The sequence below is a fragment of the Lycorma delicatula genome, chromosome 11, assembly GCF_047948215.1.
Source record: "Lycorma delicatula isolate Av1 chromosome 11, ASM4794821v1, whole genome shotgun sequence".
Classification (NCBI taxonomy): Eukaryota; Metazoa; Arthropoda; class Insecta; order Hemiptera; family Fulgoridae; genus Lycorma; species Lycorma delicatula.
In genome coordinates this window covers 37399150-37414631 of record NC_134465.1, presented here as the reverse complement: position 1 = coordinate 37414631, position 15482 = coordinate 37399150, and the positions used below count along the sequence as shown (strand labels likewise).

At 30.9% G+C, this 15482-nt stretch overlaps 1 protein-coding gene across 4 annotated transcripts in view; it reads left to right on the top strand.

Moving 5' to 3' along the window:
• Positions 1-15482, top strand: part of Pfas (phosphoribosylformylglycinamidine synthase) — an 86399-nt gene that overhangs the window by 6970 nt on the left and 63947 nt on the right. For 3 of the 4 annotated variants that reach the window (XM_075379103.1, XM_075379102.1, XM_075379104.1), the window contains one exon: positions 11992-12260. In XM_075379103.1, coding sequence (XP_075235218.1) covers positions 11992-12260 — 269 coding nt within the window. Of the gene's footprint in view, positions 1-10120; positions 10310-11991; positions 12261-15482 lie in introns of those variants that run through there. The other variant, XM_075379101.1, reaches the window with a different exon arrangement.

Here is a 15482-nt window from a genome sequence, read left to right as displayed (position 1 = left end):
TGCATATCCATTATCTATTATTGTATATTTATCGTGTACTTTTTTTTTAATAAAATTTAAATTAATAACAGATTTTGTTTATAGAAATGTCGTATCTTTTTTGATATCGCTATCGTTTTGTTAAAAACAGACTTATTTATATTACAGAAATTTTTGTTTTTTCAGCGGAAGTAATGGTATCTGCGAGACTTACCGTACGGTTTACAATTTTATTGTGATTTTTTTTGGATCGGAGCTACAGATATATTTTGACGGTTAAAATGAGCCACCTTTTCCTTTTTACCTGGATATGTACTATTGTTCTTCTTATCTACTCCCTGTACCAGATTATTGGAAACTGAAGCAGCCACATTCAGTTGCTATTAATCTTTTGCTGTGATCGTATCTTATCGTGCTGGTACAGTACTTTATCTTATGTATCCTGTGTAATTCATGTTCTAGTGATTTAATTATAATTTCACCAAAACCATTCACGATAGAGAAAAAGGCGCACATTATCTGGCGGTTAGAGAATGGTGAAACTAATAAGGACATTGCCGAAGAATTAGGCGTAGGTCATTCGACAATATTTTTGATGGAAGAACCGTGAAAAAAATTAAGAAAAATTTTGAAACAAATTCTATGAAATCTAAAAAATTACGGCCTAGTCAGCATAATGATGTAGACCAAGCGCTGTTAAATTGATTTAAATACTAGAGGGCTAGTGGTATCCCTATTAGCGGCCTACATTGCAAACTAAGGCGAACGATTTTTCTGAAAAATTCGGTAAACCACGTGAAATAACTTCAGCTTGGATACAACGGTTCCGTCAGCGTCACGATATTGTGTCGGGGAGAATAAGCGGCGAGGCCGCAGCAGCTCCAACTGGTCATAAGAGCAGCTGGTATGTCATAAAAATGGTTAAATTTGGGAAAAATTAAAAGAGGGCTATTCGGACGTAAAAATCTATAATGCTGATGAATCCGGTCTTTTTTTTAAACTGAGGTCAGGAAGAACTCCGGTTTAAAGGCGAAAAGTGTGTGTTCGGGGGAAAAATTATTAAAAGCAAGACTAACAGTATTAATTGCTACAAATATGACGAACTGAAAAAAAACCTTTGGTTATAAGGAAAAGCGCTAAACCCGTATGTTTTAAAAACTTGATATCACTTCCTGTTACGTTCGAAAGTAACAAGAAAGCTTGGATGACAAGTGATATCTTTACGTCTTGGTTACGAAAATAGGACCGTGAATTAAAGATTGAAAATTACAAAACACTGCGGCTCATCCACACTTTGAAAATCGTTAGTGTTCTTACCGCCGAAAACAACAGCAGTCTTATAGCCCTTAGATCAAGTCGGTAAAAGTCCACTATAAAAAACGCCCAATTTTACAAACGATACAGGATTTAGATCAAAAAAAGGAAACACAAATAATTATTATTTTGAAAAGATCGTGGAATGAGATTTCTCCGTTGACTATAAAAACTTGCTTTCGGCATGCAGGATTTTTACCACAAAGCTGGCGAAGTTAGTGACGTCGCATACGAAGAAGAATTTTTAGCGGAATGGGGCAATAGTCTACAAAACCAATCGTTATCGAATGAACTGTTTGAAGATTATCAAAAGGTTGACAAAGATTTAGAAACGCATGAAACTGTAGTAAATGTAGTGGCTTCAGTTTTAGCAGAAATAGACGGGGACGTAGGTGATGACAACGAAGGTAACGATGAAGATAATCAACCCGCCAAATCTTCAAGAAGTTTTAACGGCAATGAAAACCTTTTGTTCTCAGTTTTCCAGAAATTCCTAATGAAGAAACAAAGAGTGTTTGTTTTTAGTTAGAAAAAACTTTCAAAAACTGTATTACAACAAGAAATGTTCGAAACAAAGCAAAATAACCAACTTTTTGAAGAAAAAGTAATTTTTACAATTTTTTTGCATCTTCTTTTAGTCTACCGTATTTGTATTTATTATTGCATATTTTTGTTTTTTTTTTTGTATTATTTTATTACGAAAATAAATTATTATTATTATTTTTAATGATTATTTTACTGTATTACAGTACCCGTGTAGGTGACATAAGGTAATACACCCGTGTAGGTGTATTACCAGTAAGCTACTTAGTTATCGGTTCTGACTATCGGTTATTACCTAAAATCGTCGGTTTCTTGAAGGTCGATAATTAAATAAACGATATATATAATATATATACACACACCCACACACATCGTTCGTATCAAGAAGGATGGTGCTTCTGTACATATTTATTTTTATAAAATTTCAAAAAACTTTGTCTACAATAGTTTTTTTTAAATGTAAAAAAATGAAAAGTGTAATAAATGTTAATATAAAAGCATCGTACTGTTTATGCATTTTTTTAAATTTATTTACAGTTTCATGTTGCATAACATACTTCATAATGTCGCACGTGTATTATATAATTGGTTGTTTTTTGTTTTATCTCATTTCTATGTTCTGGTAATTTGTTATTTAATCTGATTAATGATAAGACTAGGAATTTTCATAAAATACAGTATAATGGATTGGATGTTGTCGAATTTTAGTTAAAAGTTTTGATAAAAAAAAACGAATTTAATTTTTACTTACAAAAATTCTAGTTTACTATCTTTATTGCAATAATGAAAAAATAATACTGATTATTCATAATTAATAAGTGTACTGTTAACCGTTTAAACAGTGTTCTCAATTTGATTATTGGTGATACTATTCAGAGCTTACGTTTTCATTTTTTATTTGAATACATTTTTTTTTGTCTTCAAGAAAACATTTTGGTACTTAAAGTAAGACACAATTACCAACGACACCTTCGCAACAGGAAAAATAAAACATTTATTCTATATTATCTGTTAAAAAAAAAACTTGTGAAATATTACATGACTCCCGGCTACATTAGTCAAATTGTACAATACTTTGCACAGCTTTTTCATTGCAAAATCCTTTTCTTGAATTTCTATATATGAAGCATAACCTTTCAAAAAATGCTTTAAAAAATATTGTAACCGAAGGGAGATAGAGCAAAAGAACAAATGATATAAATTCAATTTTAAGAGGTGGGGGTTAATTCTTTTGAATTTTTTTTGTTTTATTTATATATGGAACGGAACGCAAGAATGGCGGGAGTTTCAATATTTCTTCCTACAGATCGCAGAGCCTGGACAATGTTCCTTGCTGCTGTATCTTTCTATTATCGGGCGGGTTTCATTGGTTATTTAGTGGCGGTTATAAATTTTAAGTTTTATTTATGGACGGATTTGGTAATTTCCGTTCCTATCCGTATTGACCAGCGTGAAATTTATTTACTGGATCTGACCGTGGGAGACTTAAGTTTTTGAGCCGTACTCCCGGCGTAATTTCCCTTCAGTCCATCCGCTGAAGTCCTTCGGTACTAGCACCTTATGGGCTAGCAGGAATAGTCCTACCACGGTCCTAGTTATTTGGAGGCAGCAATGCGCGCCCCCTTCTCCGGAGAGAGTCGCATATGCTGCCTGAATTTAATTGTGGTCTCTTCGTGGGACGGTGTACGAGTGTTTTCTAGGTTTTTATAGCTTTAACAAAATTGAATTGTGAAAACGGTCACTTTCGTGGCCGGAAAATTCGCGCGGTTTCCATTCGTAGGTTCCGCGGTAGAGGCTCCTAAGCCTGGTTTGTAATTTTTGGCTCCCGTACCGCCTCTTCACGGTGGTTCGTTTAATACGGTACGAGTCCGTTTTCTTATACCCTATGGAGTAGGGTCCTCTAGGCAGATGTCCCGGAGATTGCCGTGTTCGGACACGACCGCTCAGTCTGCGTGCCTGCGCCACCCCCACTTCGGATAAGGTGTGTAGTCCCGCGTCGTGGCGAAGAGTGGCGTTTCTGTCGAACCACGGTGCTCCAAATATCGTCCGCAACGCTATGTTTTGAACGGCTTCTAATTTCTTTTGAAGCGTGGAGTTCAACAAAGCTCCCCATACCGGGTAAGCGTATGTTAGAATCGGCAGGACGTATAGCCGAATAATGAGCAGTTTGATCGCCAGTGGATATGGGCTGGCACTGTTCATTACTAGGTATAGTGAGGCCCTGACGGCCTTTGCCCTTTAGGTCACATATTTAATATGTTCTATGTATATATGCGTTGTAGGTAACAATTTTTCATTACATTATTTTACATACATACAATATTTTAGAACAGACAGCAATAGAATGATGTAAATTAGAAAATGTTTGCAGTTATTTTTCTGAAAAATAAAATTAATGCAACTACATAGAAAATATTACCGTGCGCTACTAAAATAATCGCCAGTAGTTCTAAGTGGTGCAACGTTCGGCAGTTATCCATATGAAAAAACAAAACGTTCATTTGTGGAAATTTTACAAAAAAAAAAAAAAAAAAGTTAAAATATGATGAAAGTTATTGAATCAATAAATTAATAAGAAATTATCTTTCAGAATGTGACGTAATCGAAATGACGATCCAACCTATGTACGTTCGGAGTCGTGAGCTTTGATTTCTCGATTTCTCTTGGAATGCGTCATAACCAAGCACATAACAGGCACATGAGCTGTACAATATTGCATAAAAGTTAAATTACTGTTTGGGTTTAGTTAATCGTTAATGATTTAATTCTATGTCAGAAATGCAGGAAAGATTTTATTTTGGTTCGGAAATTTTATGATGTACATTGTTTAAATTATTACAGATAGTGTACAATGAATTAGGAAACAAATAGGGGCCATTCACCTTTTTCTTGACGTGTTAAGATTTACCAATTTATTAAAATTCTGTAGTCATTCAGTGAATAGGGTAGTCAGTTCGGAAGCTGGTAAGTTGGGTGAAATGGATATTTTTAAAAATATCTCGGAAACTGGTATTTAAAAAAAACAAATGGTTTTTAAAGCTACAAAAATCTTAACAAATTTGGTATTTTGTTTTTACGATAAAAACAACCTATTTCTGACATGTTTAGTCGCTTGTTTGCTTTATTTCTCTTCTGCGGAACAATGTTTCTGGAGTTATTCTTTCAGGTTTAGGTTTGTAACAACAGAAAAAATACATGAAATAAAAATTACACTGAAATGAATAAAATATGATGCATTATGTCAATTTCGAAAAAAAATTCAAGTTCGAGTACAACTCGGTTTTGCGATTATAATAATAAAAAAAAAAAAAAAAAAATGGAAAAAACCTTTTTTTTAATTTTTATGCAAGGAAAACTTTATGAATTCGATTTTTTGTTTTATTATACAATAAGAAAGAAATTATTTAGCAAAAAAAAAATATTTTTTATTGTAAAAATATGTGATAATTTCTTTACAAAATCTCATTTAACTCAAGAAAATTAAATACAATGCCACCAGTTTGAGTTATTATTTGTATACAGTACCACCGAGTCCTTTTTCCATATAAAGAAATAAACATGAATATTTTGTTATTAGTTATCTAATATTTGTTTACCTAAAAATTATTTTAAATTGTATCTGTAAGTACTCCATTGCCCACATACAGTTTTATCAGTTGGCAAATGCCTTTGGACATTCTTTTCCATGTTGAAGGATCAGTTGTAAAAACAATATCTGATATTAGTTTTTATGCCATCAACATTCTTTAATTGTGGAAATTTTTTCTTTGATTACGTCCCAAAGGGTATTGTGACAGGTGTTAAGTTTGAATTTTTAGCCGGCCACTGAATTTCTGAACTCCTACTGATTCATCATCCTTCATAATGTTAATTTAAAAGTCCCTTACAGACTGAGCATAACGAACTGGAGCTCTGTCTTGCTGAAAGTTTCAGTTAAATCCATACCAATTAATCAAAGCTGTGGAATAAAATAATCTTCAAGTTTGTTAAGGTGTGAATGCTGTTAAGGCAATGTTCAGAAAAGTATGATTCATCTAAAAAAAATTTTTTTTTGTCTTCAGTCATTTGACTGGTTTGATGCAGCTCTCCAAGATTCCTTATCTAATGCTAGTCGTTTCATTTCAGTATACCCTCTACATCCTACATTCCTAACAATTTGTTTTACATATTCCAAACATGGCCTGCCTACACAATCTTTTCCTTCTACCTGTCCTTCCAATATTAAAGCGACTATTCCAGGATGCCTTAGTATGTGGCCTATAAGTCTGTCTCTTCTTTTAACTATATTTTTCCAAATGCTTCTTTCTTCATCTATTTGCCGCAATACCTCTTTATCTGTCACTTTATCCACCCATCTGATTTTTAACATTCTCCTAACACTTCCTCCACTCTCCTCTCACTTCTTCTGTATAGAATTCTAGTTAAGATTTTTGATGCATGACTAGTTAAACTAATTGTTCTGTATTCGTCACATTTATCTGCCCCTGCTTTCTTTGGTATCATTACTATAACACTTTTTTTGAAGCCTGACGGAAATTCCCCTTTTTCATAAATATTACACACCAGTTTGTATAATCTGTCAATCGCTTCCTCACCTGCACTGCGCAGTAATTCTACAGGTATTCCGTCTATTCCAGGAGCCTTTCTGCCATTTAAATCTTTTAATGCTCTCTTAAATTCAGATCTCAGTATTGTTTCTCCCATTTCATTCTACTCAACTTCCTCTTCTTCCTCTATAACACCATTTTCTAATTCATTTCCTCCGTATAACTCTTCAATATATTCCACCCATCTATCGACTTTACCTTTCGTATTATATATTGGTGTACCATCATTGTTTAACACATTATTAGATTTTAATTTATGTACCCCAAAATTTTCCTTAACTTTCCTGTATGTTCCGTCTATTTTACCAATGTTCATTTCTCTTTCCACTTCTGTTCACTTTTCTTTAATCCAGTCTTCTTTCACCAGTTTGCACTTCCTGTTTATAGCAAACAGGAAGTTTTTATATCTAAAAAATATGCATTCCAAATATCACATGTGACTGGTAATATGTGAAATTTTGCTCATTGAAGTGAGGACTTTTTTACACCAAAATTACACATTTCAAGATGTGTTACTTGGGTAAGTGGCACATTTGTCAAGAAGAAAACCGATTTCTGTGATTGAATATTGGAAAAATATCTTAGTAAAGCTTTGAAAAGAGGTTTATCTTAAAGCTATCTCCCATTCAGAAGCTCATTAAGATTATCTGGCTTAAACATAGAATATTTAGCTCAGAAAATCTTTTTGTGATCGATTTAAGAGAATATTGTAAATGAATTTCTCAACATTATTAGAGGTATTCCATCAACTGGAAGAATGCTCAGATTGTTTCAAATTGAAGACTTACTAAGTAGAAAAGGCTTTTTCCCCTGTTATTAGAGAATTACTATTGGTGGAACTTCCTTACCAATAACTGAACGAATATCGTATTTTTTTATAGTTTTAATTTACATTTGTAAATGCATGCATGCAAATAGTAGCAACAAGTCTTTCTTTAGCTGAATTCTTGCCCATGTCTGCCATTTTAATTTAACACTACAAATCAAGATTCACTGAAAAATAAAATCAACTTCTACTAAACCTAGCATTTTGTTGAGTAAATAAAAATAGCTGATTAACCTTTCTGATGACATAAAATGTTACCAGCTGTTATGTAATTGCGTTGAAAGGTTATTAATTATTCTACAAAAAATTAACTTAATGCATGGAAAAACGTTCAGAACTACCATGTACAAAGATCCAGAAGGAATTTAAGTTCAGTACCTTAGTTCATAAAATTTTCATTTTTTTTCTAATAAACTAGTTTGGATATCGCTATCTTCTGCTAATGAGTTTTTAAATATTACTTATTAGACAACCCTGAATTTTTAAACATATATATTTGTACACTGTAATATATCCTCAAATATTTAGTCATTCAACGTCAAAAGAAAACTTTATAATGTAGGCATTATCCTTAAAATTTACAATGCGATTTAAGTGCAATCAATATTTGGTCAGAGAAATGGCAAAAACATAACTCTTTGTTTTGCAATATCTTATACATTGATAATAATATTCCCCAATATTACTATGATTAAGACTTGAATTCTGTATTCAAGGAGAGTAACCTAGAAGTTACCATGACTTCATATCTTTAATGGTTTAAACATATAAATAAAATTGTCAAGAAGATGCATACTGATCTGTCCTGTCAATAAAGTCTTTTTCAAGTAAATTTTTTGTTATAGATATGCTGAAAAATTATGTGTACAGTTTTACCTTATTAAATACCATTATTTTATATTAGGTACCTTTTACATCTTATTTATATTGTCAGTGTATGTTTTCACAGATTAATACAAATACCAATTTAAATTGTCTAACACTACATTACATGTACAAGTTAAAAATAAGTACTTATTTTTCTAACAAGCATTGTATGCTTCTGTCATTGTAATAATAATTATTGTTAATTTTTTTTAAATTGTTTTTTGTAGTCTGTTCAGATTTTATTTGTTTATTATCTTTGCATTGTGTGTATCACTTATATTTTTATATAGATTATTACTGCTTATCTTTTTTACTTTATTGTATAAGAAAAGTATACTAAATAACTTGACATTTCATGACTGAAAGTCTGTTCAGATTTTATTTGTTTATTATCTTTACATTGTGTGTATCACTTATATTTTTATATAGATTATTACTGCTTATCTTTTTTACTTTATTGTATAAGAAAAGTCTACTAAATAATCTTGACATTTCATGACTCCCTCCCCTCTAACCAAAATACATAATTTTGGCATTGAAAATTTTTAGAAGGATGAATGTATATCGTGATATCTCTGGACTGATAAATTGATTTGGTTAAAATTTGGCATTATGATTTCCATATCTCTGGCATTGATGTAATTTAATTTTGGCTACATATGAACAAGAGGGCAGGAAGATGTGGACTTTATGGATCCTGTCCCAAAATTTTACTTTAAAGGAAAGGTAAAGTTTTTCATATAATTTAATGCTTCTTAGGTAGCTACAATACTTTCTAATGGTGTTTGGTTTTAATAAAGTTTCTATAAAAGGATGGGAGCAAAAAACCTTTTTTTTTCATTTTTATTGTTTCTGGATTCATATTCTTGTATTAATTACGTGATACTTTTTCATTACTATGCCACTTTGATTATTATTTGGGCAATTTAATCAGGGGTGGAAGGAAAAAAAACTAATTTTTTTCATATGAAATTATTTTGCTTGATATTTTCAAACTGGATTAATTGATATTTATTAAATTTTGCTCAGTGACTCTGAATAAGGGTTATCGATGGCATTCAGTTTTGGTCGCAGTGGGTCCCTATCTCAAAATTTTACTCAAAGTAAAAAATAAAATTTTTTCTCATAATTATTTGCTGGCATATTTATATTCTTTAACATTTCACTTAATTTCCATTCTAACTAGTATTGATGGCAAAGCCCTCAGCAGCCAGTCGCATAACTTTCCTGCTAAAGTTGGAAAATTTATGGAATTTTTTGCCAGCTTTTGATTTTACTTCTTAATATTGCTATGATCAGGATTTTTCCATGATTTCCATTTTTTCCTTAGAGACAAAGGTTAAAGAGGCTCTGTTTAGTTTTCTTATGAGTAACGCATTTACCATTCTTGATGTGATGTTCATAATTAGTTACGATTTGAATAAAATAAATATTTATTAATATAAATTTTGTAATGATTTGTTTTTCTTTGTATAATTTCATAATAAAATGTTTATGTATATTATATGTTTGTTACAATAATAAAGTTTTTACTGATTTAATGTACGTCATTTGTTGAATAAATAATTTAATTGTTTGTCGTAAGTACATGTAAATAGAATATTCGAAATATTATTTTTATTTCTTTTAATATTTATTGTGTTAGTGTGTTTACAAAATTTTTGATAATTTTTGTTGATTACATTCGTGAAATTAATTTTAGCTTTGTTCTATGTAATATTTTTTATTGTTATGTTAGTATTTTCTATTTTTATACGTATTAATTTTTAATTTGATTTTTATGTGTCGTAAAGAAGAGTTTGTAGTTTTTAGAGGGGGGGGGGGGTTAATCTTTATCTCTAATTTTATCTTTAAACATACAGAATTCAGTTTATATGATAACCTTTTATTCGTCATTTATATTGTTATTGATAAATTCATTATAAGTATATAAGATGTAAGGATTTTTTTTCTTATGTATGAATTGTTTCTTCTATTTAATTAGTGATTAGTTGTCTGCAGTTTGTAGTAGTTAGTGTTTTTTTTATTGACACTGTTATAGCCAATATTAATATACTTATAATTTATTTTTATGGGCTGTATTTATTATTGTATAATTTGATTGTGTGTTAAGTATATCTATTTGTTAGGTTACTGAAAATAATACTTTAGTGTTTTTTTATTTCAACTTAAGGTATATTTTTTTTTTTTAGTGTTCAAGTATATGTGTATTTGTTTACAGATTTAATTTTTTCATTTCATTTGCTTATTTCTGTTTATTGTTAACGTTTGAAGCATTTTTCATTATTCATTTTAAAAAAATTTATGCATAAATCTCTTAAAAAAATTTGTAAAATTGCCTAATATTTTATTTTGTGATAAATATACAGAAAATTATTAGACAAAATATACTGAAAAATTATTAACAGAAAAAAAGCAGATGTTTGTATTATTTATTAGTACAACGTAACAGCTGCTTAAGTCGTATATACATTCAACAAAAAACATTTACGTGTGTAGATAACTATTATAATTTGAAAAAAGAAAACAAATGCAACCATTACTAAACACTTTCCACCAGAAAAGCAGAACACTAACAAATTATTATAATTAAAGTCCGTTATTATATTAACTATTTTAGCCTTGGTCTATTGCATAATCAATACCGGGAACCAAGCAGTACAGGGCATATTACCTATACTTCCTAGATTTACTTATGTGTTTTCATTAAACTGAAAGATTCTTTTTTCAGTTCATTTATACACAGTGGTTACCTCTTCATCTTGCTCATTAGGTGACAGATCAGACCTTCGATAATATAAAAACGATCTTTGATTCCTTAATGATGAACAAGGTACACGAATTTGAATTTACCTATACAAATTTACCTGTAGCAGACGATAAAAATGGAGAGCATCCCAGACATGTCTTCTGTCAGCAAGGAGTCAAATGCTTAATGGATATATTCTTTCGTTAGAGATGCCGGGAATTAGTAATTAAATATTGTGGGAATATTTTAAATCTGTGGAGATATTTTTTAATGGGTGAAATATTAAGGCCTTTTTTTTGTAATAGTTCTGTTTTCTGGTTTGATAGAGATAGTTTTTGTTATTCTTTAAGAAAGGATGTATAAAACTTTTTTACGTTAATAAATGACATTTAGTTACATTGTATGTTAGTTATTTGCAATAAAATCAAACAAAATTTTTTTTGCTTTAGTGTATCTTAATAAAGTGTTAAGCTTAGCATCATTATTATTTATTTAATGTTATTTAAATATTTATTATTTACAATGTGTATTCTCATTTGAAATATAATGTTATCTTGAAATATAATAAATGTAATATTAGTTTTAAGTGTACAAAAATAGGCCATCAGCTTATTGTCTGTAACTTGGAAATATGAATTGTTCAAATCAATATTAAGTACATCAAATTCTCTTACTTAATCTTGTATTTATATTTACAAATTTGCTTTGCATAAAAATAAAGTTATATTTTACATCTAAAAAATAATCCAATCCCTTTTCGTATTAACAGAACTTGTTTCATGTTAACAGTATAACACTATGGCCATTTTTAAATTAATTATTGATATAATATTGGTTTCTCACCAATTTATTTCAAATATTTTTTTAAATTTATTTTACAGAACCAGTATTACTTTGTTTATAAGTATTTGAAAACTAGGTATACCTAAAATGCCTACAATTTATTCATAAGGCTATGTTTACCTTAGAAAGAAGTACATTAATGTGTTGCGTTATAATATTTGTCTCAATTTTTTTATTACTATTATAGCATTAGCTAAAGAGATTAGAAAAAAGCTGTTTAATTCACAAAGAGATTAATTAAGTTAAAATTTGTTATTTTTCAGATGGTTGTCGCACATTTTTATAGAATACCAGCTTTAAGTCAAGGTGCTGTGACTGCTAAATTAAAGAAACTTAAAAAATCTTCATCGTTAATATCAAATCTTAAGACTGAAATTTGTTATAATGTTGAAATTAAAAGTGAATTATCTGAATCGGAACTTGAAACTCTTCAATGGATTCTTCGACATCCATTTCAACCTAATAAATTAACTAAACAACCTACACTTAGACAAACACCATTAAAAAGTTTGCTTGTTGAAATTGGACCAAGGTAATTTTTTTTAATTTATTATAATTATTTTTATATCTTAATTTTTTACTTGATAGAAGAATGTTTTTTGTAATCTTCTGATGTAAGTTTAATTATAAATATATTATCTAAAAGCTGTGAACATGCAGAGGGCTTAAATGTTGTGCTATTCATTGTAATAGTTTTGTTTGCTACAATTGTAATTACACTGGGTGCTGCATTCTGAATAATGCTGCTCCTGTTATGTAATGCTAATATTCAGTATTAAACGTACAAATTGATTGATAAAAAAAATACAAAGTTTCATTTTATCACTCGGCAACAGTGTTTAAAATATGTTTTATGGTCATTTTATGGGTGATTAGTAATGTTAGATGATATTGTTGGTTTTAACATCTGCTCCTTTATTGGAGAGTATTCTGAATAACATGTGTTGCTAGCTGGAAGATAATAATTATATATACAATAGCATGCAAATTATTCCAAAGAAAAGTTTTTGTTTATTTCTATGCTGTAGTTACACAGCATGATTACACCCATTCCTTAAATTGTCTGTGTAATGTGAGGTTATTGGTCTAGTTTTTTTTTAGCAATTTTCATGTTATAATTAGGTGTTGTAAAAGTTTATTTCATTTTTTATTACAAATGTATATTTCTGTTATTTCATTTTTTATTACAAATGTATATTTCTGTATTTTTTGTTTGTCGTGAATATATAATAATGGATGTATCTCAGAAAGTGTTTGTTGTTTCTGAGCATATCAGTATGACACAGTGACAAATAGCTTCTGAGTGTCTAATCTAAGCATTCTATTAAATTTTTATGAATGAGAATACAGATGCTGATTATGTCTGTAGTCAGCATCCTATTTTTTGACATCTGTCAAGAGCCAATCTCTATGCCTTGCTTAATTTACTGACATGTTTTATTCAAAAAAATGTTTAATGTGGAATGAAATGAAGATCTAAAGAAACAGATTAATTAACAGATTAATTAATTAATTAATTACAGGTTAATTTTTAAATAGCCAGCAATGAATTGCATAACTTTCCTGGCAACACTGGTCAAGTTAAATTTAAAAAACTTATTTTTTTTTTTCTTGTTTAATTTGGAAGGTCACCCATCAGAGGAGGATATTAATATATTCTAGTGACTTCATTGTTTATTTTAAGCATTACAAATTTGAAATTCAAAAAAGTATTTTTTTCATTTTGGGGGCTCCTATACTAAAGGGGAAGTATCTGGGTAAAATTAATCGTTAAGAAAATACCCCCCAAGTGGTAACAATAAATTTAAAAAAGGACTTTTTAAAATTGTTTAAAAATTACTAAGATACATCCATAATTATAAATAAAGTTGTAATTTTCTTGGAAGGGGATGACAATTTTGACTAATTTGTTTTTCAAGAAATAAAATTAAAGAATAAGAATTATTGAGTTAGGGGAAAATATTTCTACATTTTAAATGCACTGTGCAACTTGTGAGATGAATTTAATTTTAACAAAAAAAAAATTTTGAGTGTTACCACAGACAGTTGTGGGATGGACAAAAAATTTTTATAGTGGTTTTAATAACAGGCCTATTGATGTAGCAAATATAGATGCAAAAAACTCCCATTAACTCCTTTTCTGAAGTAAGATATAGTTAAAAAAAGAAAAATATCTAGTCATTTTTTGGGGAGGGTGTGAATATTAAATAAAAATGTTTGGTTATTTGTAATTTTGATAAAAAAAAAAACTTCAACTTTTTTAAGTAAATGTTTTTGCTAAAGTGCCCCAGTAAAAATTTGAAATTTTATTTCAGCCAAAACATCCCCCCCCATAAAAATTTATCTTCGCAGATTATTACAATTTATTTAAATCTATTTTTTTGTTATATTTTTTAATGTCTCCATAAGGGACAAAACTTAAAAAAAAATAATAAAAAAAAAGATATTTTTACTGATCTTTACACTTTCCTGTTATAGCAGTAACATACTGCTACAGCTGGGGTAGTAGAAATCATGATGTGGTGATGTACAAGGAATGCTTAATAACACTGTGTAAAGAAATTACGCTTTTACATTTTTGAGGTTATTCGTAGTTCCCTGCTCTACTTTGTGCTTATGCCAGATTTCAGTCAAGATTAATAATTTTGTTGTTGGGAGTTGTTTGATTCAGTCAAGTATTGTGATTGTAAAAAAATGGAGAAAAGAAAATTTTGTATGATCAAACATTTCTGAAAAGCAAAATCATGCAGGAAACTAAAGTCAAACCGAATAAGTATTTAATGCATCTACCCCGTAGGGAAAGACATCCGCCTAGTGACGTTCTGGTCGCCACACCACTCCCTCCTTCAGCCATGTTGGGCTTTAACGGGAGTCGTCTATCGCCCTCTGACTTTTTACATCTCATAGTAATAAGCCTGGCCTCGTTGGGATGCCACCGATGTAAATGCCTCGGTAGACATTTGCATCGGTGATTTATTAACCCAGCTTTTGCCTTCGCTGTAGGCCTCGTCCGGACATCTTGAATGTCCTACATCGTATCCCTCTGAACTAGCTAATCGAGTTCGCAGAAGCACGAACCTCACGCTTAGTTCTACTTATTATGAGCCAATTTTGTGAATGTCTCGTAAATCAAGGCAAATTAAACACAACATACCACCAAACATGTTGATCGCAACAACGAATATAGTACTAGTTTCCCTTACTGAACTCAACTTTAGACCCAGACTTAGGTTAAATTAAATTATGGACTCCGGTCTGGTCCACCTTGGAGAGGTGGACAGACCTCCTACTCCCACTGGGCTCCTTCGCAGAGTCCCTCGTGACATTCACCTCATAAACCATCGTCGAGATGCCGATACACCTCACGGCTGCATGGTATCCCATGCCCATCGGCAGTGCAGTCGCCGTTTCGCCGACAGCTTCTGCAATTATAATACCTCTTGTCTAACTAACCGTGACTCGGTGCCAAAGCGCCTACCTTTGTCCAATCAACTGTCCAGGCGGACCCTAGTCAGCCAGATTCCTACTCTACTAGATATCCCCGGCCGTCCTGCGAAGGGCGACGAATCGAAGAAAGCCAGCAACAATTGCCCAGTCTCTGCGAGTCCTCCAGTTGACTCGCAGATCAAAGGAGTTTACTCTCTCAGGTTCCCTAACAACTCTGGTACGTTCAGCTTCGTACCGGGGACAGACATACAGGAAGTGGTCCACTATGTCATCGACCCTACAATCCGAACACAAGCCGGAATCAACC